At 35.1% G+C, this 24,094-nt stretch overlaps 1 protein-coding gene across 4 annotated transcripts in view; it reads right to left on the bottom strand.

Moving 5' to 3' along the window:
- Window positions 1–3: 3 nt before the first annotated feature.
- The window catches only part of Nrx-1 (Neurexin 1), a 98,262-nt gene continuing 74,171 nt past the window's right edge, over window positions 4–24,094 (bottom strand). For 3 of the 4 annotated variants that reach the window (XM_081973294.1, XM_081973292.1, XM_081973291.1), the window contains 11 exons: window positions 17,408–17,636; window positions 17,166–17,274; window positions 14,001–14,192; window positions 8,535–8,820; window positions 8,173–8,480; window positions 7,984–8,118; window positions 6,731–6,909; window positions 6,503–6,674; window positions 6,207–6,442; window positions 3,881–4,181; window positions 4–3,810 (listed from right to left, as the gene is read on the bottom strand). In XM_081973294.1, coding sequence (XP_081829420.1) covers window positions 3,107–3,810; window positions 3,881–4,181; window positions 6,207–6,442; window positions 6,503–6,674; window positions 6,731–6,909; window positions 7,984–8,118; window positions 8,173–8,480; window positions 8,535–8,820; window positions 14,001–14,192; window positions 17,166–17,274; window positions 17,408–17,636 — 2,851 coding nt within the window. In that variant the 3' untranslated portion in view covers window positions 4–3,106. The remainder of the gene's footprint in view (window positions 3,811–3,880; window positions 4,182–6,206; window positions 6,443–6,502; window positions 6,675–6,730; window positions 6,910–7,983; window positions 8,119–8,172; window positions 8,481–8,534; window positions 8,821–14,000; window positions 14,193–17,165; window positions 17,275–17,407; window positions 17,637–24,094) is intronic. The other variant, XM_081973293.1, reaches the window with a different exon arrangement.

The raw sequence follows: 24,094 nt of genomic DNA on the forward strand, positions 1-24,094 counted from the left end.
GGGTAACATCCAAATATACGCCATTTTATTGAATAGCACTAACAAAAGGTCCCCAAAAAAACTATAATACAAAAATCTACTGGTTGCTACTTTACACCTTTTACCTCCTTTATACAACAACAAATTGGACATAAAAACTAAATCGCTGGTCCTACAGGGAAATATGATGGTTTTATTGCGTAAGTTGAAAGTAGGGAATTTCAAGATCAGGCATTATAACTTTACTCAACTATATTTATTTATTATCCTAATTTATTAGTTAAGTTAGTCTAAAAAGTGCCAGACTAATTTAACTACAAAGTTTATGTACAAAATTATATAAGTGACGTTTCTCGAAGGCCAAAGATGCTCTCAGATGGCTCTCGAGTAAACCATAAAGTTTTTTTTATATCTAAAATCGGAAAGTGGCGGATTTTACTGCTAATTATTAAGGAACATGTCGGGTTAACTTTGTTAATTTACAAGAGTTTAATATTAGTATTAAGGGTATAAAATTGGTGGCGACTTAAAGCTTAAAACACTACCGTGGGAAGGTTAATCGCTACAACACTAGTTTGTTGTCACCTTTAAATATAGTTGTTGCTTTAAATGTAGTTTGTACAGGGTGATCCAGTTAAATCCAACTTACTTCGATCATCCTATACAGGGTCTCTCGCTCGTTTCATTCAACCTCTATGAAATAAACACTGAAAATACAAATGCAACATTACCCAATCTCCGGTTCTTCTTTAAACCTAGCATCACTTGGCAGCCATTCAGTTTCTAGTCTAAGCACAACTAGCACAAAAGATATGGTTTACTGATATTAAAGTTATTAATGCAGTCTTTGATCGATCCTTACGATTCCCTAAACTTTTCAGTTTTTAGCCCCAAAGGGCAACTTGCATTTGCATTTTTGTGTCATTAAAACGTGAAGCTGAGCCATGTGCGTTCGGTAATTTACACCTTAAACTACTGTTTCGAGTAAATTGACCTAAACTGTTGTAAACGAGTGCAGACGAAGAATTAACAATTATTGAGTCAAAATTTACACTATTTATTTATAAAAATGGTTAGATTTTCCTTTAAGGCTGATTCATTAGATCAAAGTGTAGTGTAGTAAATTAGCCTTAAAAATGGGGAGTATCTAAAAAACAACAGGCAAACCGCGCGAACAACCGTTTAACGTAAAAACACCTCTTCCCACTCAGAATACCAAAAAGAGAACTACTAACAATGTAAGTTTTAAAAATATTTTAAGAAGAAAACAATAAAACAGTCTGGTATCGGCTCGGGTCCAGATTGAGCTACTTGTTGATAGGATACACAATTTAGTGTTAAAGTTTACTTTCAATGGAAATAAGTAAATGATTATCCGTCGATTTAAAGGGACTTTTTTTTGCATTAAACGTTTAGATTATTTGTGCGAAAGGCTATTTATTGTTCCATCCAGAGCTGTCGGTAGTTGAATTACTTTAATTGGAAAATGTAGTTCAATTAATTTTAAGTAATTGAACTACTGTAATTAGATTACTTTTCAAAAACAATATTTGCAATTGATTTTTCAATTACTCAGCAAAAGTAGTTGTAATTGGTAATTGATTTTACGATTTGTTCTGTAATTGAACCACTTTGAAAGTAGTTGAATTACTTTCAGAGTAATTATATTACTTTTAGAGTAATTGAATTACTTTCAGAGTAATTGAACTACTCTCAGAGTAGTTGAATTACAAATAATGTTAAAATAATGGAACTACTTGTTTTTGAGGTTAGATACGATTGTTGTGTTTTGCGCGGTCGAGAAGTAGCGGTTTACTGAACCGGGTTCAGAGCGGCGTTTTGGTTGGGTAAATGGAAAAATAGAAAAAAGTTAGAAAGTTGCGATTTTTGCTGCCTGGTGTAGTATTTTGTTCTCTTCATTTTAACATTAAACAACGCTATAGGTTGCATTTAATTTTTTTGAGTTAGGCGGTAAAATAATATTTCTTTGTAAAAAGCGCCACCTGTGGACGAAAGAAAACAACTTTAAATAATTATTTATGGAGCATCTAATAGAAAAAAACCTGCTCTTTTCAATGGTGCCAAACTTAATGTTCTACGACAAAGGGTTTCGAAGTTATCGCAGTTTTTTTAAAGCAACTTTTGACTTACCCCCACCACTTTAAGTCAAGAAATGGAGAAAAAAGGTTTTAATCAAAGTTGTTGCTAGTAAACGTAGCTTCCGTTTGCAAGTATTTTCAATGTGCCATTGTATTTGAAATTTTGGAGATATGCACTTTTTTTAAGTTAAAGTTGTTAGTACGCCCTCTTGAAGACATTTCCTGAAACTGAAAATATTTTCTAGCGATTCTTTTGGCCCCTTTTTATAACACATTTTTTTTTTCAAAGCTCTACGATTAACCGTTAAGTCAAAAAAGCCGAGTGCCACTCTTATTTGGACACCCTGTACATTTACTACTGCCAATAAATAAATTACTTTTTAGTAGTTCAATTACATTTGAGTAGTTCGATTACATTTGAGTAGTTGAACTACTCTTGAAGTAGTTCAACTACATTTTATCAGTAATTGAATTAATGCCAGTAGTTGAACTACTGTAATTGTCTATTAATTCAACTACTTTACTGAAGTAATTGATAGTTCAACTACATTTTAAAAACATTGACTAATTGTAATTCAACTACTTTCACGAATTTGAGAGTAGTTGGTAATTGTAATTTAATTACTTTTTTTGAGTAATTGCGACAGCTCTGGTTCCATCTAGCCATTTTGTTTGATATTGTCCGTATTTTGTTTTCAATTGTTGGATGAGGAGTATTTGTGACACATTTTATATAAGTATACTGAAAATCAAACAACTTTAGGATGTCGTCAAAGCCGTAAAAAATGGTATTGTTGGTAAAATGTTTCTCCTTGTTTTCATCGCTCGACAGCAGTCAAGTCATCTTCCTTTTATCCCGTGACGTAATTTGACAGTTAATGAAAGTTCTGTACCGACATTAGGTAACAAGCAGCTCAACCTTAGACAACACGAACGCGATTGGCTCGGAGTCAACTAGTCAACATAACTTTCTGTCCTCTCCCCACACCCCATCAAACGTTGCTCGTCTATTTTCTTCCATCAATCATTTACACGTACCACTCTTTAATGTCTTTGCTGTCGCGTTTCTTTTGTTTCTGCTGCATTGACGCGCGATCGCCATTGCGCAACGCACCATTTAACTGGTATTGGTGCGCGGTCGATTGACTGGCCGTACTAGAGGCGGTGTTGCCAAGTAGGGCCGCGCTCGGTCCGTGCGCATACTCTTTACTATCGTCGATTTTAAACGAACGGTCGTTTCGCGACTTGAACTTCAAAATGATCAGGATCACTAAAATGACAGCGATCAGGGCGCCCGCGATTATGCCGATGATCAGTGCCACCACTTCCGACGTTTCTGAGTTGATGCGTTGCGTGGGAGGCATTTTGTTACCGATATTGTATGGTCCGCCGAATGAATTAGAGTTATAATCAGACGTTGGGTACTTGACGGGCGGTCGCTGGTTGATTTCGTTAGGAATGTCAGTAGTGGTTGTGGTGGAGGTACTGCTAGTAATGCTTGAAGAAGATGACGCACCTTCGCTGGTGTTATCTGGGGTAGTTGAGTACCTGGTTGTGTACTGCTGATGAGGGGTACTTCCCACCGGTGCTAGAGGCGTGAAAGTGGCATTGGGGTATGTTTCCGTAGGATGTTTTCCACCAGAATCTTTGCCGCTGCTAGTTACTTCTACCTGGGTTGTAGTTCCAATTCCACCAGAAGAGTTAGTTTCATCTGTTATTATTGTCACGTCACCTAAAAAATTAAAGTTACAACATTAACATTTAATTATTCCTTTGTTTCGTATTGTAAATATCAAACCAACCTATATTGGGATTGCTGCTACTATTCACGGGATCAACCGTCACTTCTCCAGAACCAGAACCATCGACGCAATCTTCATCATCGCAGTTCTTATCGCCCGCTCCTCCGCCAGGTGGCGGTTTTGGTTTAGCTGTGGGTGGTGGTCTGGTAGGCGCCACATAAACGGGCGTTATTAAGTCGTCGTCACCTGATCCATTATCGGTTAACGGTGGACACTCATCTTCATCATCTCCGTTACATCCAGATCCCGCTCCGCTGAAGATGAGATCGTCTTCCACACCAGGAAAGCCCGAGGCGGGAGTCTGAATCATTATTAGTTTTAAACAAGTAAAATGCACTTTTACGTGTTATTTTTTCTCTAATAAGAATTGTCTTTCTTTTAATACCTTTGTCTTGAAAATAAGGATTTTTTTTTCAAGAAAATAAAGAAAATTTATTTATTTAATTTATAGAAAAGGTACATTTTTGTAGGAATGTCAAGTGTTTACCATTATAGTTAGTTTTAGTAGGATTGTATAACAGTATTACTTGATGAACTTCAAAGGAGGTGAAAAAGGTGGTACGTGGAGGTACAAGGTGGGAAAAAAGGTTTTTTTGTTTTTGGTTGTTGATTGTCAAGAGAGACTTTTAATGAGAACTGGAAAGTCAGTTTTCTAAAAAATTCGAGCAAAAATCAGACTATTGAAGATCAGGGGATCTTAGAAAGCTGTTTGCTTCCGGAACGGAAGTTACTGAGTGTAAAGCCGGATTTATAGATTTGCGTAGCGTAACACAACGCAATCCTAGCGCATCGTAAGAAAGTTGAATCATCCAGAATATGTTGATCAATTTATAGATGCACAAGCGTAGCGTAGCACAACATAAGTACAACGCAGCGCATCGCAAGAGTTGGTAATTTTCAACTTTTACGCTACGCTTACGCTGTGCACCTCGCGTCTAGCCAATGAAAATAGGTTAAATGTCACGTGTCGCTTGTTAGTCTTTGTTTGACGCGCATGTATTCAAAGGAACTCACATCTTAAACAAATGAATCTATAAATTGCACTACGTAAGAAAATTGCGCTATGCTGTGCTACGCTGCGCTAGGATTGCGTTGTGTTACGCTACGCAAATCTATAAATCCGGCTTAATACCGAGTGCTACCAGCAATTGTACCGTCTAGTCCACGTTATGACATGGAGCAGATTGTGATAGAGGACCTATTCCAGAAGTGGTTAAATCGATAACCGAGGAGGCCTCCCGGCTGTTACCGAGATACAGCCTTTGCAGTTAAAAATCCACCTCAACGGAAAAGAAGAAGATTGGTCAACTGACGGTTTATTTTGGACAATTTGGACTCTTTGACGAAGAGTATTAGTTGTAAGTAGTTTGTAATTTTTTGGATTAAAGATATTTGTAGTTTCAATGATATATTTAGAAGCAGGATTTGTAGTTAGATAGGTTTAGTTATTTACCTTAAAAATAACTTGGCATCCCTATTATAGAATCTTTATTCAAGCTTATTTATTTAAATTTTCTTTATTTACTAGATTATTAGAATGAATGGTCAGGGTGAATCTGATGCCAGTTATGATGATATTATCATGCAACTAGGAGGTGAGGGAGATTTGAGTAAATCTCATCTTCAGGATGGTAATAATCATGACACCTTATGGTGTTTGCAAATTTCTGTTATTCGTATGAATGTTTCTACTAGAAGTTTTTCCTATTACTTTAATCTCCATATAGGTATATTCATAGCAATTTTAAGTACAACTTAAGCTAAGTTAGGGTTTGAATGTGACAGGTTAGGTGCAAATTAACGCAGTCTAAACTCAACTTATCTAAGCTGTTCTTAAACTCAACTTAGCCAATGTTGGGGAAGTGGACATAAATCCTCATAGAGCTTTCGGAAAAAAAAATTGATGATAATAGCTGGCCATCAATAACAAGAAAATATTTTCAGTTTTATGAAATGTCCTCAAGAATAAGTAAAATAGTATTTTCTTTTATAAATAGCGCCATCTGTCCTCAAATATTCTAGGACAAATGGTTTAGAAGTTATTGAATGCAATCCACTTTTGACATACCCTCACCACTTTATTCTAAGAGATGAAAAAGGCTTTATTCAAAATTGTTAGCCGTAAGGATAACTTATATTTGTAGTTATTCTCACGATATCCATTTATTTGAAACTAAGGTTTGGATTCAATTCAATTCATTTTTTGCGTTTCAGATACTACTATTTTTTGGGCTCGTTTTCAATATTAAATATTTTTCTTCAAGCTTTATGGATAACCATTTCTTCAAAGAAATCTGTAACTTACACACATCATTATTGACATTACCTGCTGCATTTTCTGCAAATGATCATTCCTCTCTAGGATACCCTGTACTAAAGATACATCTCCCCGAATTGAAGCGTGTACATCCTTTTCCGCGGCCAAATCTAATACTCGCAACGAATTAACTGCCACTCCAGATATGACCCCTGAAAAGGGTCGTTCTATCCTCTTCTTACCCCTGCTCCACTTACCACCGATTTGAATTTGCGATTGTTTATTGAACACTTGCAATTGGTGGCCTAAAATATGATATAGGTAGTGCATGTAAATCAACCTTCTGTATAGTTTGTTTTACTAACCACCAGGGGAACTAGATTGAACATTGTAGTCATCCACTTGAAGGGTGGAATTGAAGCCCTGTCTATGGAATTTGACCACGTGGTACTGATTGTCGTTGACTTTGACAGTGATTTCACCCACTGGATGGTCGTTCGATCCTAAGTTATATACAGCAAACACGTTTCCCTCGACCTGTATGAGAACTTTACATTTTTATACTGTAAAATTATCAAACTGATACAACATACAAGATGAATTTCGATATAATCAGTCGAAACACCGCTAATGATTTTGAGCAGAACGGCGTCCGATTTAGTTGTGATGAAGCCCAAAGCTATTGAGTCTTCTTGCATTTCAGGTCTATTGTCTTCGGCGAATGTGTAAGTTATGATTCCTGGATTCGGACCAAACTCATACGAAACCGATTCTATAATAATAAGTTAAAGCCACTTTAATTTAAAAAGAACAAGATGTTGAAAAGATATTGATATCTTTTTATCACACAAATCACTCCTGGTATTTTTTTTATAGGGATGTTAAAAAATAGATAGTTTGTAGGTAGTTAATTGTTGAGCGGTTTTTGTTTTTTGGGAATTAATCAATTTTGAATGATTGACTGGCGGTTTTTTGGAAGTCAAGTAAAGAAAGAAGATTAGAAATAATAAGCCTCGAATTGATTTGAGTATTCCGCTGGAATTCGAGAGGTCTACACCGGGCGTGTTAATTAGGCTACATCCCTTGAGGAGATCAAGCGAATTGGTCGAGGCGTGTGACATTAAATCCACAAATCTCACCAGGAAGAGCTAACATTATCTTTGGAAGACGTCCTGCTGCAGCAGGGGAAGAAGATTCTAAAAAGCCAGAGGTTTCCACGTTCTTCGAGACCGTCTCGGGTTTGAGATAAACTCTTTGGCATCACAGCAGATAAAGGATTATTCTATAGTGCGGGGAGAGAGGGCGTGACGTGCGGTGATATTAAAAGAACAGTAACAGACTGTAAGTAAAGTAATTTCTTTTTAGAATTAAGAATCTTTCGAACTCATAGATAACAGTATTGTAGCAGTAATTTTTAGTTTTGTATTTTGTGAGAGAAGGTAATTATATAATAGGTTAGTTTAGGTTTATTCGTTGTCCTAATAACACAACGTTTTGGCATCCCTGTATGGTATTTCTTGTTTTGCTGAATTTAAATTCTAAATTCATTTGTTATTTTATTTTGTGGTTCGACACTAGGAGTGATTTTTTGTGAGGTAAAAATGTTCAAAACAAACGGGCCTTCTTGTACTGTTGGAGAGAACCGGGACGGCAGTCAGGAATCCGTTCAGGAAAGTGAGGTGGACATTATAATGCAAATTAATAAATCCAACCCATTTCTCTCCACGTCAGGACAAGGAAGGTCATCCAGTGTGAATCATAACAATGTAACAATTTTTGTTGTTTTACCAATGACACCTTGAATACAGAACTTTTCTTTCATATTAATTTCTAAAAATAAACTTGCCATCTGAACAAGTCGGTCCAGTAAACGACGTCAAATCACAATCGCAAGTGTAGGAATTCCACTGTTGAACGCAAATACCTCCATTGGCGCACACATTATGACTGCATTTGGCTGATTGTCCTATTTGACCATACACTAATTCCAATTAGTTTTACCACCATCAATAATGTATTCTTCCTCTACTCTTACCTTCACAGCCTGGAATGACTAAAGGACTATGCACGACCGCGTCTTCCATAATGTTAGGCGATTCGCCGTTCAGGTCCAAACCAGCAATGCAACCCTCAAAGCCGTGTCTTGATCTGACGTCTTCCTGAGGCAGTTGCGAATACAAATCTTTGTAGACGCCTCCCAGGTACAGAATACCATCCAATTCTAAATTGCCGGCTCCCCGATTTGTTGCTATCACGATGTCGTCATCCACCATCAAAGTGTGTTGTCGTGCTGATGGTCGTCGAATACCCACGGTATGCCAACGGTTGTCGTTCAAGTGATTTCTAAACAAATTTAATTACTAAACTAATATTCTGGTTATGGGACATCCTGTATACCTAACAGTGTCTCGCAAAGTTACAGTGCCATCGCCAACATTGACCACGTAATTGATGTGACCGTCCACCAATTCGACGGCGACAAAGTCCTCTTTTTTACCACCATTGAACATGATGAGGCCGTTTGCTTCTCTCGTTTTGAACATAAAGTCAATGTGAATGCTGGAATAGGCTCGAAGCATGGGCAATCCGACGAAGGTGTGCTTCGATTTGAATGTGACCGGCCGGTGAAGGTTATCAGTTGCGTACTTGACGAATTTTCCGGTCACTTTAATGGTAGGGAAACCTAAAATAATTATTATTTTAAGTTTTTGTTGCAAGAAACGTGCAAAGGTAAAAAACCACTTAATTAATGAGAAATCACTCAATTCATGATGATGACTCTTTAAAACTCTAAATGTCATTAAGTTAAGTTGTCCATCTTGTGAATTTTTCCGCCGAATTGTAGGTACTTGCTTGCAATCGGTTTTAAAATTAGACAGTTCTTTAAAGAGTTTCAAAATTGCTTAAATATTAATCTTAGAAATCAAGTTTTTGAGGTCTATTTATGGTTTTATCATCAAACCAGCCAAATTTCTTCTTCCAAATTCAATAGCTCAAAATTTTTTCCAGAGATTGAATATAGAATTCTCAAGTCATTTTCTAAGGTTTTTTTTCCGGAATATTTTTACTATTCACGCAGTCTTACAAAGATTTAAAGACTTAATTTATAATTAATATAAAAGCTTCGTGTAATCCAGTTCATCGTACAAAAAATCATACTACTCGAGAATAATACAGAGTGGTCCAGTTTTAAGTGTCAATAATTCACCATTTGATAGCTAATCAAAAAATAAGTTGACTTGAATTATGTCATTTTTCTGAAAAAGGTTTCCTAAGGAAGATACAGTCCTCCAAATTTCAATTTAAAAAATTGTTTTATAGCTTAAAACTCGACATCCAAGACTTGTGAAAGTCCAAATTTGTACTCAATAGTCTAAAAACTTGCTTTTTACTACTAGGAATGGTCTTATGATTCGCTTTCTCAGACTGCCATCCTGGTTGAGTGTCTGAAACTGGCATTCAAGAACTAAAAAAGTCCGGAAATCAACACAAAGATTGTATTGTGCATGAAACTCATTTTTTACTACTAAAAATAATATAAAAGTTGACTTTTAATGCTAGAACTGACTTTACTAGGACTAAAGAGAGTCCAAAAGTATATTTTCAAGGCTTTAATTGGTGTACAACTCAATTTTCTGGACTGAACAACAAGTCTAGAAGTAAATTAAATTTTATTTTATTTCTAAAAATTAGTTCTCAAGACTATTATTGTAGCATTTGGTACCAAAATTTTTTATTTTTATTATTGAAGAAACTTGACTTTTGGAAATAGTCTTAAACTCGATTTTTCAGTCTTAAAAAGCACTAAAAACAGTCTGAATTTCTTAGAGATTAGATGTAGAAGTTAATTTAATAGTGAAGAAGCTTGAAATAACATTTTCAAGATTATGGTCAGTGGAAAAAACTGGCTTTTAGGCCTGATAAGTCAAAAACTTTGTAAAGATAGTCTTGAAACTCGATTTGAGGCACTGAAAACAGCCTTAAAACACTAAAAACAGTCTAGTTTATTAAGAAATACCCGAATTTTTAGCACTGAGGTGTCTAGAAGTCGATTTAATAGTGACAAAGCTTGGAATGCCATTTTAAGTCTATGAAGAATGTAAAACTTGTTTTTTAAGTTTGCTATGTCAATAACTTGGTGAAGATAGTCTTGAAACTCGATTTTCCAAGCTGAAAGCAGTTTTGAAGCACTAAAAATAGTCCAGAATTCGAAGAAAATGAAAAGCAAAGTAAAAAGCACGAAAAGTTCGTTTTCAAGACAATTTTCATGATTCTAATGTAATTCAACCTGCATCTAAGACTATTTTCAAGACTAAAATATTGAAATTTGTCTTCAAATTATGAAAACTTACTTCAAATGCAAATTTTAAGCTTCTGATGTCACTTTTCATTAGTTCAGTCACATTTTGGGGTTCAAGTCAATTTTTAAGGTTTAAATGTATGAATTTGTAGTAACAAATTCTTGAAAAAGTAGTTTTTATGTCTACAAGTCAATTTTTAGTATTAAAGTCTCTTGATTTGCATGAAAACTGGTTACAAACAAAATTTTTAAGCTTCTGAAATGTTTATCTTTTCTAATTCAATTTTCAAAACTAAAGTCTTTTAGTTTGTCTGGAATCTATGAAAACTGGCTACAATAATATTTTTTAAACTTCTTAAGTGAATTTTCCGTTTCCAAGACAATTTTTAAGTTGGGTTAGGTTAGTTTTGGGTCTTTGACCGTAATAACGTGTAATAAAGTGCTTGCTCCAACGGTCTGACAGTTATGACAAAAAAAACGATGTTTTAAACAGAAATTTGAAGGACTGTATTTTCCTTAGGAAGCACTTTTCAGGAAAATGACATAATGAATGTCAACTTATTTTTTAATTGGCTATGGATTGGTGAATTTAAAACTGGACCACCCTGTATAAGACCATCATTATCTGTCCTTGTTATACAACTATATTATACTAAGTACGTTCATGTTTAACACTTTTAGTAAAGTAAACAAGTTTTCTTTCTAATGAAACTTACTCATTCTTATAATACGAAATCGACACAGTTTGATGAACTTCATGTAATACGTACATCAACCGACGTACTGAAAATTGAACTCTAAAAATAAGCCCGACATTATTGCTGTGGCATAAAAGAAGGCCCTTTTTTGAATATATTCGGTTTCCAACGTAATTTCAAACGGTCATAAAAGAGTTTCAAATAAAGAAAACCGAGCTGTCGTCATAAATTGCACAATGGCGCCAAGTCGCACGCAACGCTGCCACAGTGTCAAATTGTCTTTTGCATGAACGTGCTTTACACTGGTTTGCTTCCTACGCCACTGTTCTCAGGAAAATACATAAACATTCGTCTCGTGTCGTAACAGACGTATAAACGACATTTCGGTTGCATTAAATTCAAACGTCTGGTAACGAGCGTTACCTACACGACAACCGTCTCTAATAAAAATAGGTATTTGCTCCGTTATCGGAGAAATAGCGATGCATACATTAGGTCGATACGGCAAAGCAATGTTGCCTCGTTCACAACTATACAATTAATTATTATTCGCAAGAGAGGGAGAATATCGTGCGAAAGATTTTTAGACGAGTATTTTGATGATATAAAACACGTTAGAAATAGTCGACAGCACTGGTGAATGGAAAATTATTAATTATATTCCCAGAAAAGTTGTTTACTATAATACCTATTTTTAATTAAATCAGGTTTTCCAAATTCCAAGGATGTATGAAATGGAAGCCATAAATAAAATTTAAAAACTCTCGTCCCTCATCGCTTTGAAACTTGACTTTCTAGGAGTTTTTTGATTTTTAGTTAGACAAATAATTCACATTTAATACACAAAATTTGTATTACATTACCGTTAAAGGATTTAATAGGTATTATGTTTATTATCACATAATTCTAGAGAAACAAAGACAATTCTAGAAACTCTTAATTTTTATCACAATTCTCAAAATTGAGCTTATTTCACTATACTCCTGTATAAATACATGACAAGTAGCTGAATATACTATGTTTAGTGAAATAAACACAACTGTGTCATCGTGGTAATTATCATGGAAACTAGTATTAGCAGATTTCAACGTTCCTATGGAAATTTTGCTCACCACCTAGTCCACGATTGGCCTTTGACATTACGCTCCGAGTGCCAGATGAGTTATACCGGCAACACTAGCAGAATGCGTCTCGTTTATTATTCGGAAATATTCCGCTTGTCGTTTAACGTCAGTCGCGTCACCGACAGAACAATATCCCTAGATTGGGAAACGTTTCGAGTATCTTAAGTTTCAGCTGGTTTGATAAACGAGCCGCTTTATTAGCAAAATGTATATAGCATCGCGGTGCGAAGGGGAAGAAATTCATTTCATAAATCTCCTTCCAGTGTTAATTACCGATTCCACTTTGTCCTAAATGGTGTTATTTTTCAAAAAAAAAGTCTAATTAACACTCACAGTTAAAACTTAACGACAGGTGTGGTTTTAACTGAGACATTTTGCACGTCTGCAGACATTCATTGTAACTTAAATACAGGGTGGTCCAGTTTTAAATGTCAATGATTCACCAATCGATAGCCCATCAAAAAATAAGTTGACACACATTATATCATTTTCCTGAAGAACGCTTCCTAAGGAAAACACAGACCTCCAAAATTCAGTTTTGAAAATCTTTTTTTTGTTACAACTGTCAGACAGTCAGACTAATTTTATTCTAAAAATTAAAGTTTTAGACTAATATCGTAGCATTTAATGCCAAAATTGTTTACTTTCATCAATGAAGAGTCTGATGAAACTTAACTTTTACTATAAAAAATAGTTTCAATTTCGATTTTTCAGTCTTAAAGCACAGTGAAGCGTCTAGAAGTCAAATTAATACTGACAAAGCATGAAATTGCATAATTAAGCCTACGAAAAATGTAAAAATAGTTTTTTTTAGTCTGCTATGTCAAAAACTTGGTGAAGATAAGCCTAAAACTCAATTTCCCAAGCTGAAAGCAGTTTCAAAGCCCTAAAAATAGTCCAGAGTTGTAAGAAAATGAAAAGCAAAGTAAAAAAACCTGAAAAGTTAGTCTTCAAGTCAATTTTCATGAATCTAATATAAATATCCTGTATTTAAGACTATTTTCAAGACTAAAATATTGAAATGTATTTTCAAATTATGAAAACTTACTTCAAATGCAAAATTTAAGCCTTTGATGTCACTCTTCATTAGTTCAGAGTCACTTTTTGGTGTCCAAGTCAATTTTCAAAGTTGAAATGTGTGAATTTGTTGTAAAAAATTTTAGAAAAAGTAGTTTTTCATGGCTACAAGTCAGTTTTCACAAGTTTTTCAACTTATCTGACTACAAAGACAGTTTTTAAGCCTCTCAAGTAAATTTTCACCGTTTTCAAGACAAGTTTTATGTTGGGTTGGGTTGGTTTTGGGTCTTTAAATGTAATTACTCAATTTTTTGGTAAACAAAACTTCAAATCAGAGTTTTGTAAGAGATACTTATTTTGTCAAATTGAAAAAGTAAAAAAAACGGAAAACTTTGAAAAATATCCTGTGACATAGAATATAAGGCAGAAAAATGAAAACCATCTTTTTGTATTTACACCACTGGACAGTTTCGATTAGTGGAAGTATTAATTTCATATGTATTTGTTCTAAATTTGATTAAAATTGCTCCAGCGGTCTGACAGTTATGACAAGAAACTGATTTTTTAAACTGAACATTTATGGACTGTATTTTCCTTGGGAAGCATTTTTCAGGAAAATGTCATAATATGTATGTTAACTTATTTTTTGATGGGCTATAGAATGGTGAATTATTGACATTTAAAACTGGACCACCCTGTATATTACACTCAGTATGACACTCACCGGCTATAGACTGTTCGCTACTCAACGCCCTGGCCAATTCAATATACGGGATGTTATTGAAGTAAAACTGTTGAATTTCACCCACAAAATTCGGCACAGTGGTTGACATACTAATCTCCTCCTCCACATGGTACAGCCCTCCTATGTGTAACGTTTTCCACTGCAATGTTGTGTATTTGCCTTGGATGTCCGCTGCAAACACCAATCAGAATATTTGTTACTGAACCCCACGGACTCTTTAATTGAGTCCCACTTAAATATGCAAATTAAATTAGGTCTAACGAAGTAAGAAAACACAAAAGTCGCTGCTTTTGAAAATCGTGACAGGGCGGGCAGGGGGTTGACAATTAAAGTCTTAAAAGAAAGTGCACGGGTTACAGGCGATGTCCGCGTCCTAAATTCGCCTTTAATCTCGCCCAATGCAAACGAAGGGGGCCGGGATTTATTTTAATGGGTCCGCTCGTTTTCCAATTTCCATTAGAAGCAAGGAGAACGCCTCGGAACTTTATTTGCGACGTTCCGTCCTTTATTTTCACGTCTTTTTTCCTTTCGGAGCTTTAATACTCGCGAAAGGGAGTTGTCGACTCATTAATCGTCCAATTTTCAACTCGGATTTTTGGGACTCGTCCACCATAATTAAATAGCACTATTTCTTCATAAACGTGAATGTAATTACCCGGCTTGCCAAATGAAAATAATAATAATAATATGATATCACCAACTACGTGGAGGATATTATGGTGCCACCCTATTTTTAGTTCTTTTTTGATGAAATCGATGTCAGATTGTTTAGTTTACTTACTTTTACCATAATAAGGGTGGATGAATCAATTACGCGCAAGTTTTTGATCGGTACCGTGATTTTAATCCATTTAGAAAAAATAAATATTGCCGCTTGTACTAATCGGACACTAAGGTTAGCATTGTCAACAGTAATTATAGATAGTAGTAAGTGTCACTTACTACTGGCATGTAAAAGTAGAAATACTTATTTAATTTACTAATTTTTAAGCTATTTAACGATTAAACCATTCATGTTAAACGTCTATTGTTTTCTTGAATCTTCGGTTTGGCAACGTTGCACATTCCCAGTAGTAAGAGGGAGGAATTTTTCCCAGACTTAGTGTAACCTGACCACTTTCAAAGTGTTTTTTTACGATTCTTTTCCCAAAAAACCGCTTTATCCACACTTTTTTGGGTAGAACTAAGTTAAATAAACAATATGACATCAATTTCATCAAAAAAACTTGATGCAGTTGTCATTAATATAGCGTCAGCAAAATTTTTATTTTGAAGATACAGGAAGAAAAAAAATAGCGCACTGTCACAAAGAAGAAATAACCTACAGAAGTGCTGAAAATGGGACACCCTGTACAGGGTGCTGCATTTTCGATGGTTTTACGGGGTACAGAGAAAACGGTAATAGATAGAAAAAAAGTAGCATACGTGTTCTGATCTCTTTTTCTGAGCTGAGATGACTGGCGAAAAGTGGGCGGCGCAAACTTCTTTTGTTTCAAAGATACGGGGGTTTTTCGAAAATTGGTAATTTTTGAACCTCTTCTGTATTTCAGTTGCTCTTAAAGTTATCAAAAAAGGAAGAACGGTTCCCGGTAGTAGTTTTCATGTAGAATCCAATGGCGTAGTCAGTTTTTTTCTATTCCGTTTAGTTTCTGAGATATGACAGTAAGTTACATTTTTTTAAATTGAACATCCTATATATTTTTACGTCATTTAATTCTGTTGATTTTTACCTTTTCAACGGTGTATTACAACATATAAGTTTGTAGAGGTTAATCCTGCTATTTTAAAAAAAGACCTTTGCTAAGCTAAAAAAAGGCCAATATCTAAAATACCAAACAAAATTGGAAATCATATAAACTAACACATCAGAAAATTAAATATTTTTAATAAATCTTATTAAAAATCTTAGTTACAAACAGTTCTACCGTCACTTTAATAAGAAAAGTGGCCATTTCTATTTTCTACTATTTTTAAGGTAGAAGTTGAAAAAACTGTTTACAAACGACATGTAACATGTTAATAGGAACATTTAGCCAAATTTTGTTTCGACTGTGGGTATTTTTATACATATTATTTAGCACTTAAGTTTAAACGCTTTTTTCCTAATTACCAAGATTAACGTTTACACAATTATATGTTTTAATACACCGTTGAAAAAGTAAAAACCATCAGAATTAAATGAACTAAAAATATATATTATAAAAATATTTAAAAAAATATAACTTACTGTCATATGTCAGAAACTAAACGTAATAGAAAAAAACTGACTACGCCATTGGATTCTACGTCAAAACTTCTACCGGAAACCGTTTTTCCGTTTTGGATAACTTTAATAGCAAATGAAATACAGAGGGGGTTCCAAAATGACCAATTTTCAAAAGTCCCCCCGTATCTTTGAAACAAAAGAAGTTTGCGCCGCCCACTTTTCGCCAGTCATCTCAGCTCAGAAAAAAAGATCAGAACACGTATGCTACTTTTTTTCTATCTATTACCGTTTTCTCTGTACCCCGTAAAACCATCGAAAATGCAGCACCCTGTACAGGTATACAAATTTCAAAATTACACATAGACATCCAATCAGAAGAAGAAAGAAGAAATAAGAACTCTTGCCAATCAATGCTCTAGACAAAGATGAAAATAAACTAAACTGCAAGCGACATGTGTCAGTATGTCAAAACGGATATGACGTCGTTTAACAGGTGTTCACCAGTTTTACATCAGACTTCTTGATAAAGTAGTCACGTGACCAACTGTTGAATGACGCCACATCCGTTTTCGGCACACTGACACATGTCACTTACAAAGTTTATCTCCATCTTTCCCTAGATCATTGATTTTTAAAAGTTTTCTCTTCCTTACACAGGCTTCACATGTATAGTTTTAAAATTTCCAATCCTGTGATGCTCTTTTATATCGATTTATTTTTTTATATTAATTTATTTTGGTTTCTATGTATTTTTCTTCAAATCAAAAATGTAACAAAAAAACATTACCATACAAAATCTATATCCAAACAAGTATATTCAAAATAATTCTGACTTAAGCCCTATATGCGTAGGATTTATTTAATTTTCGATAGTTGTTGAGAAACAGAAATAGCCATATAAAATCCTACTAAAGTTTAAATTTGATTTCTAAACTTACCTCTCACGGGCGATTGGTTATCCAGTTGAAGTTTCAAATTCGATCCCCGCCGAGAAAATCGGACCGTGTGCCATTCGTTGTCGTTTACGTTCTGACCGGCCAGCAGCATCTGCGGAATATCAATCCAATATTCATTTCCGAACCGCAAAAATTGCTTATCGCAGAAAAAAGTTAAAGTCAAATCCAAAACGAAAGGCAATAAAATCCAATAAAAGCTCGACCGACATCCAATTATACCGCACCTTGTCCTTTTCCCTGTCCTCTTTCCGTTTCTCCTTGACATTCAATCGGACGGCCATCCGGATGCGGCCCGCGGCCACCGCTAACTCGATGCGATCCCCCGTTTCGATCGTACTGGAAATCATCAGTAATCCGAGCGGTTTTCCGGTGCGAAATCGTAAAACGATGTCCTCTGTCTGCGTGACCATTTCTGTGTCCATTGTTACGGCCATGTGCGATGATCCATTGAAACTGGAAACCACAAGAAATAGCATACAAATTATGATGTAACTGAACAACAATTATTTAAGACCACCATGTGAACCAAAATATCTATTTTACTAGACTTTGACTTTGATCAACTTAGTATCAATTTTATTTCGGGTGAAAATGCCATGCCACCGGTTTCGCTACCAGATTTATGTCAAATTGATTTGCCGCCTTAAACTGTCGTAAATGGAATTCCTGTTTCCATGCGGTTAGATGAAGAAAAGTGTTTCGAAGGGATGAAGTTTAAGCTGGCGAAATGACTTTTATGGGGCGCGAACGTGGTCCTACATTTCCTAGTAGCTTTACGGTGGTAAATCCCACCCTGTGTCTATAACTGAAATCCCACTCTAAAATTCTAAACACTCTCGACGATTTTCAACTTAGACGACACAAAAAATACGCAGCCCCGAGAGTTAAATGGTAATGGAAAAGGAATTCGAAAAACACTTTACGGAAAAGGTTATGTCGAGTTTAATTTATAGTCCGGTTTTTTTGGTGAAAAAGTGAGTTTTCGAGTGTGTAAAACGAAATAATTTTTTTCTTGACCATAAAATAAGTGAAAAATACAATTATTGTATAGAAAGTAACAAGAGTTTAGTTAAAAACCATAATTTAATGAAAATAAATTCTACTTAATGGTTTAAGAAAAATAGGTTAATTTGAAACTTAGAAATCTGAAACTTTGCTATGGGACAGAAATGTGGAAAATTACCAAGACGAAAGCATAGAATAGCTATTTAACAAGAAGGGACAGCCGGGATAATTCCTTTGAAGTTAGGGTGATGTTTTTGGCTGATCTTTGGTAGAAAACATGTTGCCGGTTGTCTCAAATTGCATCCAATTTTCAGAGTCAAATATAAACTTTCTTATACAGGGTGATCCAGTTTTAAATGTCAATAATTCAGCATTCGATAGCCCATCAAAAAATAAGTTGACATGCAATTATGTCATTTTCCTAACAAATGCTTCCTAAGGATGACGCAGATTTTTAAATTTCAGTTTAAAAAATGTTTTTTTTGCTGTAACTGTCTAATTGGGTTATTGTATTTTTTACTTTAAAATGGTTCAAAAGGATTAAAATCTGGTTATCTGTGAGGTTTACAAGTTAATTTTTTGACACTGAAGATAGTAAAAAAAAACAGGATTTTTGGACTACCTTTTACTGGGGTTGAAATTTTTAGACTAGGAACTGTGTAAAACTGATCATTCAAGACTTGAGAGTCCAAATTTGTATTGAATAATCTCAAAACATGTTATTTACTACTAGAAATAGTTTTAAAATTCGTTTTTTTCATAGTGCAATCTATTGTTGAGTGTCTGAAACTTGATTTCAAGCACTAAAAACAGTCCGGAATTTAAGACAAAGATTGTTGCTCCTAAAACTCATTTTATACTACTAAAAATACTCTAAAAGTTGACTTTTACGACAAGAAATGACTAATTTACTAAGACAGTCCAAAAGTCTATTTCAGGACTATAATTAGTGTATACAACTTAATTTTCTGGATTAAAACAAATCTAGAATTCAATTAAACACCGGAAACAGTCCAAATTAGTGTTCAAAACTAATATCGTAACATTTAGTGCCAAAATCTTCACTGAGGAGTCTGAAATTTAATTTTTACTATTATAACTGGTTTTTCAGTCTTAAAGCACTAAAAACATCCGAATTTCTTAGAAATGCCCTAATTTTTTGCACCGATTAGTGTAGAAATCAATTTGATAGTGAATAAGCTTGAAATGGCATTTTCAAGACTATGGACAGTGTTAAGTGTACAAACTGGGCTTTCAGGCCTGATAAGTCAAAAACTTTGTGAAGATCCTGAAGAGCATAAAAACTCGATTTTTCAGGCTGAAAACAGCCTTAAAGTACTAATAACAAGAACTGCTCGAATTATTAACACTGAAATGTCTTAAAGCCTATAAAAATGTCAAAATTGTTTTTTAAGTCTGCTATGATCAAAACTTGGTGAAGATAGCCTTAAAACTCGATTTTCCAAGCTGAAAGCAGTTTTAAAGCCCTAAAAAGAGTACACAGTTTTAAGAAAATGAAAAGCAAAGTAAAAAACTTGAAAAGTTAGTCTTCAAGTCAATTTTCATGAATGTAATGTCAATATCCTATATTTAAGACTATTTTCAAGACTAAAATAATGAAATTTGTTTTCAAATTATGAAAAGTTACTGATTCGTGGATGTGTACAAAAAAAAATGATCTTTGTTAACTACAAACTTTGGTTTATTTAACGAAATAAGAACGTGAAAAATAGTAAACGCGTGATTGTTGCTTTTGTCGAAAGTCGTATCGCTTCTGTTCTTGCGGCACACACACACACACGTCCCGTCTCTCTCTTCTCAGTCGGGATCGCGGGGTTGCCACTGTGACTTTTTGTCTATCACTTTCGCGTCGTAACATGCCGCCCGCGTTGAAAAATTAAAGTTTTTCAAAAGAAAAACACGCACTGAACTGTCGAAATCGATTGTTCCTTACTGAGCGTTTTCTTCGCATTGAACCAGCTCGTCCTGCATAGGGAGAATGCACACCTTCTTTAAGGATCGTCTGGTAATGGTTCCATTGGGCAGCCTTACTGAGACCACTCGAATGACATTATCGTAACCGGGATGTAGCTCCGTCACTCTTGCTAGAGGCCATCTTAAAGGGGGAAGGTTGTCCTCAACGAGAATTACTAAACTTCCAACTGGCAGCTGACTTCTGAGGTCGTTTTTGGTGTTCCACTTGTTCCTCACCTGGAGAAATGCAAGGTACTCTCGGGACCAACGGTTCCAGAAATGTTGAAACAACTGTTGTAATTTTTGGTATCTGGATAACCGTGAAATATGCATATCCTTTAAATCTTCTTCCGGTGGACTTAACAGTGAGTCGCCTATTAGGAAATGGGCGGGGGACAAAGGTAAAAAGTCATTGACATCGTTAGAAATTGGTACCAAGGGACGCGAGTTTAGACACGCTTCAACCTGCACAAGCAGAGTGTACATCTCCTCATAGCTTAGAGATGAATTGCCTAATACGCGCCGAAGGTGAAATTTACAAGACCGCACAGCAGCTTCCCAAAGCCCACCTAGATGGGGTGATTTCGCGGGTATGAAGTGCCAACGAATTTGGCTGTCAGCTAAGAATTTTGTCACGCTTTCATTGTGATCTTTTTTGTTGATTAGGTCATACAACTCTAAAAAATAGTTGTTTGCGCCTACAAAATTCGAGCCGTTGTCCGAGTAGATGTCGTGAGGTTTACCTCGTCGTGAATAAAATCTCTTTAATGCATTCAGAAAACTAGAAGTTGACAAATCTTTTACCAGCTCGAGATGCATAGCTCGAGTAGCAAAACAAACAAATATGCAGATATACGTTTTAATTAGCTTGGTTGTTCTTAGAGTTCCGTCCTTTACATAAATAGGTCCGGCATAATCCACCCCACATTTGGAAAATGGTCTACTCGGTACTACTCTTGAGCGAGGAAGAGAACCCATTAAGAAATTTGTCGGTTTAGGGTTGACTCGATAACATACTTGACATGATCCGATTATACGTTTTACGGCATTTTTTCCATTAATAGGCCAGAACTTCAGACGTATGATAGATAAAAGATTTTGAATACCAGCGTGCAAATTTTTTAAATGTGCTTCTCGTATTATTAAATCGGTTAATCTGTGCTTATATGGCAGTATAATAGGGTGCTTTTGTTCGTATTTTAATTCTGAATTTGTTAGTCTACCTCCTACTCTAATTATACATTCTGAATCAAGAAATGGACTTAAATTTAATATTTTGCTGGTATTGCTTGTCATTCCTTTGCGTTTGAGATCTACTAACTCTTGCTTAAACACGCTATGTTGAACTAATTTTATCAAAACCAATAAAGACTTGTCAAGTTCGTCTACAGTAAGAGTGTTGTATTCATAGGTTTTCTTCAACAAGGATCGATTTTTAAACCTGAGAATGTAAGCAACTACTCTAGTTAGTTTTGTTAAACTAGAAAATTTGTTGAACAGATAGTCGTTGAAACTTGGATTGATTGGTAACTCAGTACTTAAATTTACAGCTGCACATCTATTGTTCGTAAATTGTACGTTTGACTTTAACTCTGGAAGATTATCAGTTATGGTTGTTAAGTTATCTTCGAGCTCAACGTCAAGACGGTCGATCTGTAAAAAGTCAGGTCCGTAAAACCACATGTGGTTATCCACTAACTCTTTGGGATTTAGCCCTCGTGATATGATATCTGCCGGGTTTTCCTTACTCTTTACATGTCTCCAATTTGTGACGTCGCTAAGTTCGGTTATTTTTGCAACCCGATTAGCTACAAAAGTTTTTAAATTTTGAGGTTCTATTTTTAGCCATGCTAGTACTATGGTCGAATCGGTGAAATAAGTTGTTCGACAAATCGGTAAGTCAATAATATTTTTGATTTGGTTCATGAGTTTAGACAATAAGTGAGCTGCTAAAAGTTCTAATCGTGGAAGTGTCTGTTTTTTCACAGGAGCTACTTTGGATTTAGCCGTTAAAAGGGTAATGGTTTTCTCACCGGTTTGAGTGGTCGAACTAATATAGATACATGCGCCATATGCTTTCTCAGAGCTATCACTAAACCCGTATAGCTCTATAGTCGAGTTCGGTAACGTCACGTGTCTTGGTACCTTTACATTATTCAAGTGTTGAATCTGAGATGAAAATTCAAGCCAATTGTCAACCAGGTCTGGTGGAATATTGTCATCCCAATCCAGATCTAGCTTCCAAAGACTTTGTATTAATAGCTTTGCTTTAATCGTGGCAGGGCCTATAAGACCAAGCGGGTCGAAAATTTTAGAGATAGCTGAGAGAATCGTTCGTTTGGTAAATTTATTTAAGCTAAATTTTACGTCAACTATATAATTCAAAGTATCATCGACAGGATCCCACAAAATGCCCAACGTTTTTAGTTGTTTTTTATCACGAAACAAAACTAAATGGTCTTCATTTTTATTTCCGTTTAACTGCAAAATGTTGTTTAAGAACGACTGATTGTTCGATGACCATTTTCGTAGTTTAAAGTTTGCTTGAGCCAAAATTTCTGAAAGTTCTTGATACACTTCTGTACATTCAGTTTCATTATCAAAACTCGCTAAAAAGTCATCCATGTAAAATGCTTGATCAATTAAATTTGATGTTCTTGGATAATTAGCTCTGTTTTGTAATGCTAGCTCTTGTAAACAGCGTGTGGCTTGAAAAGGTGCGCTTGAAGTACCGTATGTGACAGTTTGTAAATTATAAACTTTAATTTTTTCTTCCGGATTCCATCTCCACAATATTTGTTGGAAACGATGTTCAGTTTCATCGATTAGAATACAACGATACATCATTTTGATGTCAGCACTTAATACATATTTACGTAAGCGCATTCTTAATAAAATCGAGAACAAGTCTGGTTGTACAGTCGGGCCAACTAATATCAAGTCATTAAAGGAAATACCTGAACTAGTTTTTGCACTGGCGTCAAATACTACACGACATTTTGTAGTAGAAGAGTTCCTCAAAACAGCTGAATGGGGTAGAAAATATGAGTTACAATCATTAATGTTTATCGAATCTAGTTCGCCTTTTAACTTCATATGTCCTAATGACTCATATTCTCGCATAAAATCTAAATAAGCCGTCTTCAATTCCGCGTTTTGACCAAGCTTTCTCTCTAAATAATAGAAACGTTTTAGAGCCGTCGTTTTTGAATTGCCAAGTTGAGAATTTTGATTTTGGTTAAATGGATATTTTACAATAAAAGTACCGTTCGAATGCCGTGTTGTCGTTTCTTTAAAATAGTCTTCGCAGTATTGTTGATCTTTTGAAAGATGCGTTTCGTTAGGTAACTCCTCTAGCTGCCAAAATTTACTCAAAGTTTCTTGTAATGTTTTATTGGTTGTTCGTGCGGAAAAATTACAGACTGTTTTTTGAAAATCCAAAAAGTTTAAAGTACCGGTCAAAATCCAACCTAAACGAGTTTCTTGTAATCCTAGCATTTTGTCTCCGAGTTTAATTCTTCCTGTCATTAACAAATCGTAAAATATTCCTGCTCCTAAAAGTAAATCAACATCCTGTGGTTCATTGAAAGTACTATCTGCTAATCTAATATTTTTTGGAAAAATGATTGCTGAAGCATCAAATCTAGTAAGTGGTAGTTTTTCAGTAATGACTGGCAATACAAGAAATGACAAGTTTGCTTGAAATTGATTAAAGCGAGACTTTATGAAAGATTTTGCACGGTGCGTTATTCGAGTTAGACTTTGACTAATACCTGAAAGTGGTAAGTTAATGTTTTCGAGTTGCAAATTTAATTTGCTACAAAGTGATTTAGTAATCAGATTTGATTGACTACCTGAGTCCAGTAATGCTTTACACTCGTGCCAATGTCCTTTATTATCCGCTATCAATATGACAGCTGTTGATAATAATA

The sequence above is a fragment of the Ips typographus genome, linkage group LG2 (genome assembly GCF_016097725.1).
Source record: "Ips typographus isolate SLU linkage group LG2, UJ_Ityp_2.0, whole genome shotgun sequence".
NCBI classification, from domain to species: domain Eukaryota; kingdom Metazoa; phylum Arthropoda; class Insecta; order Coleoptera; family Curculionidae; genus Ips; species Ips typographus.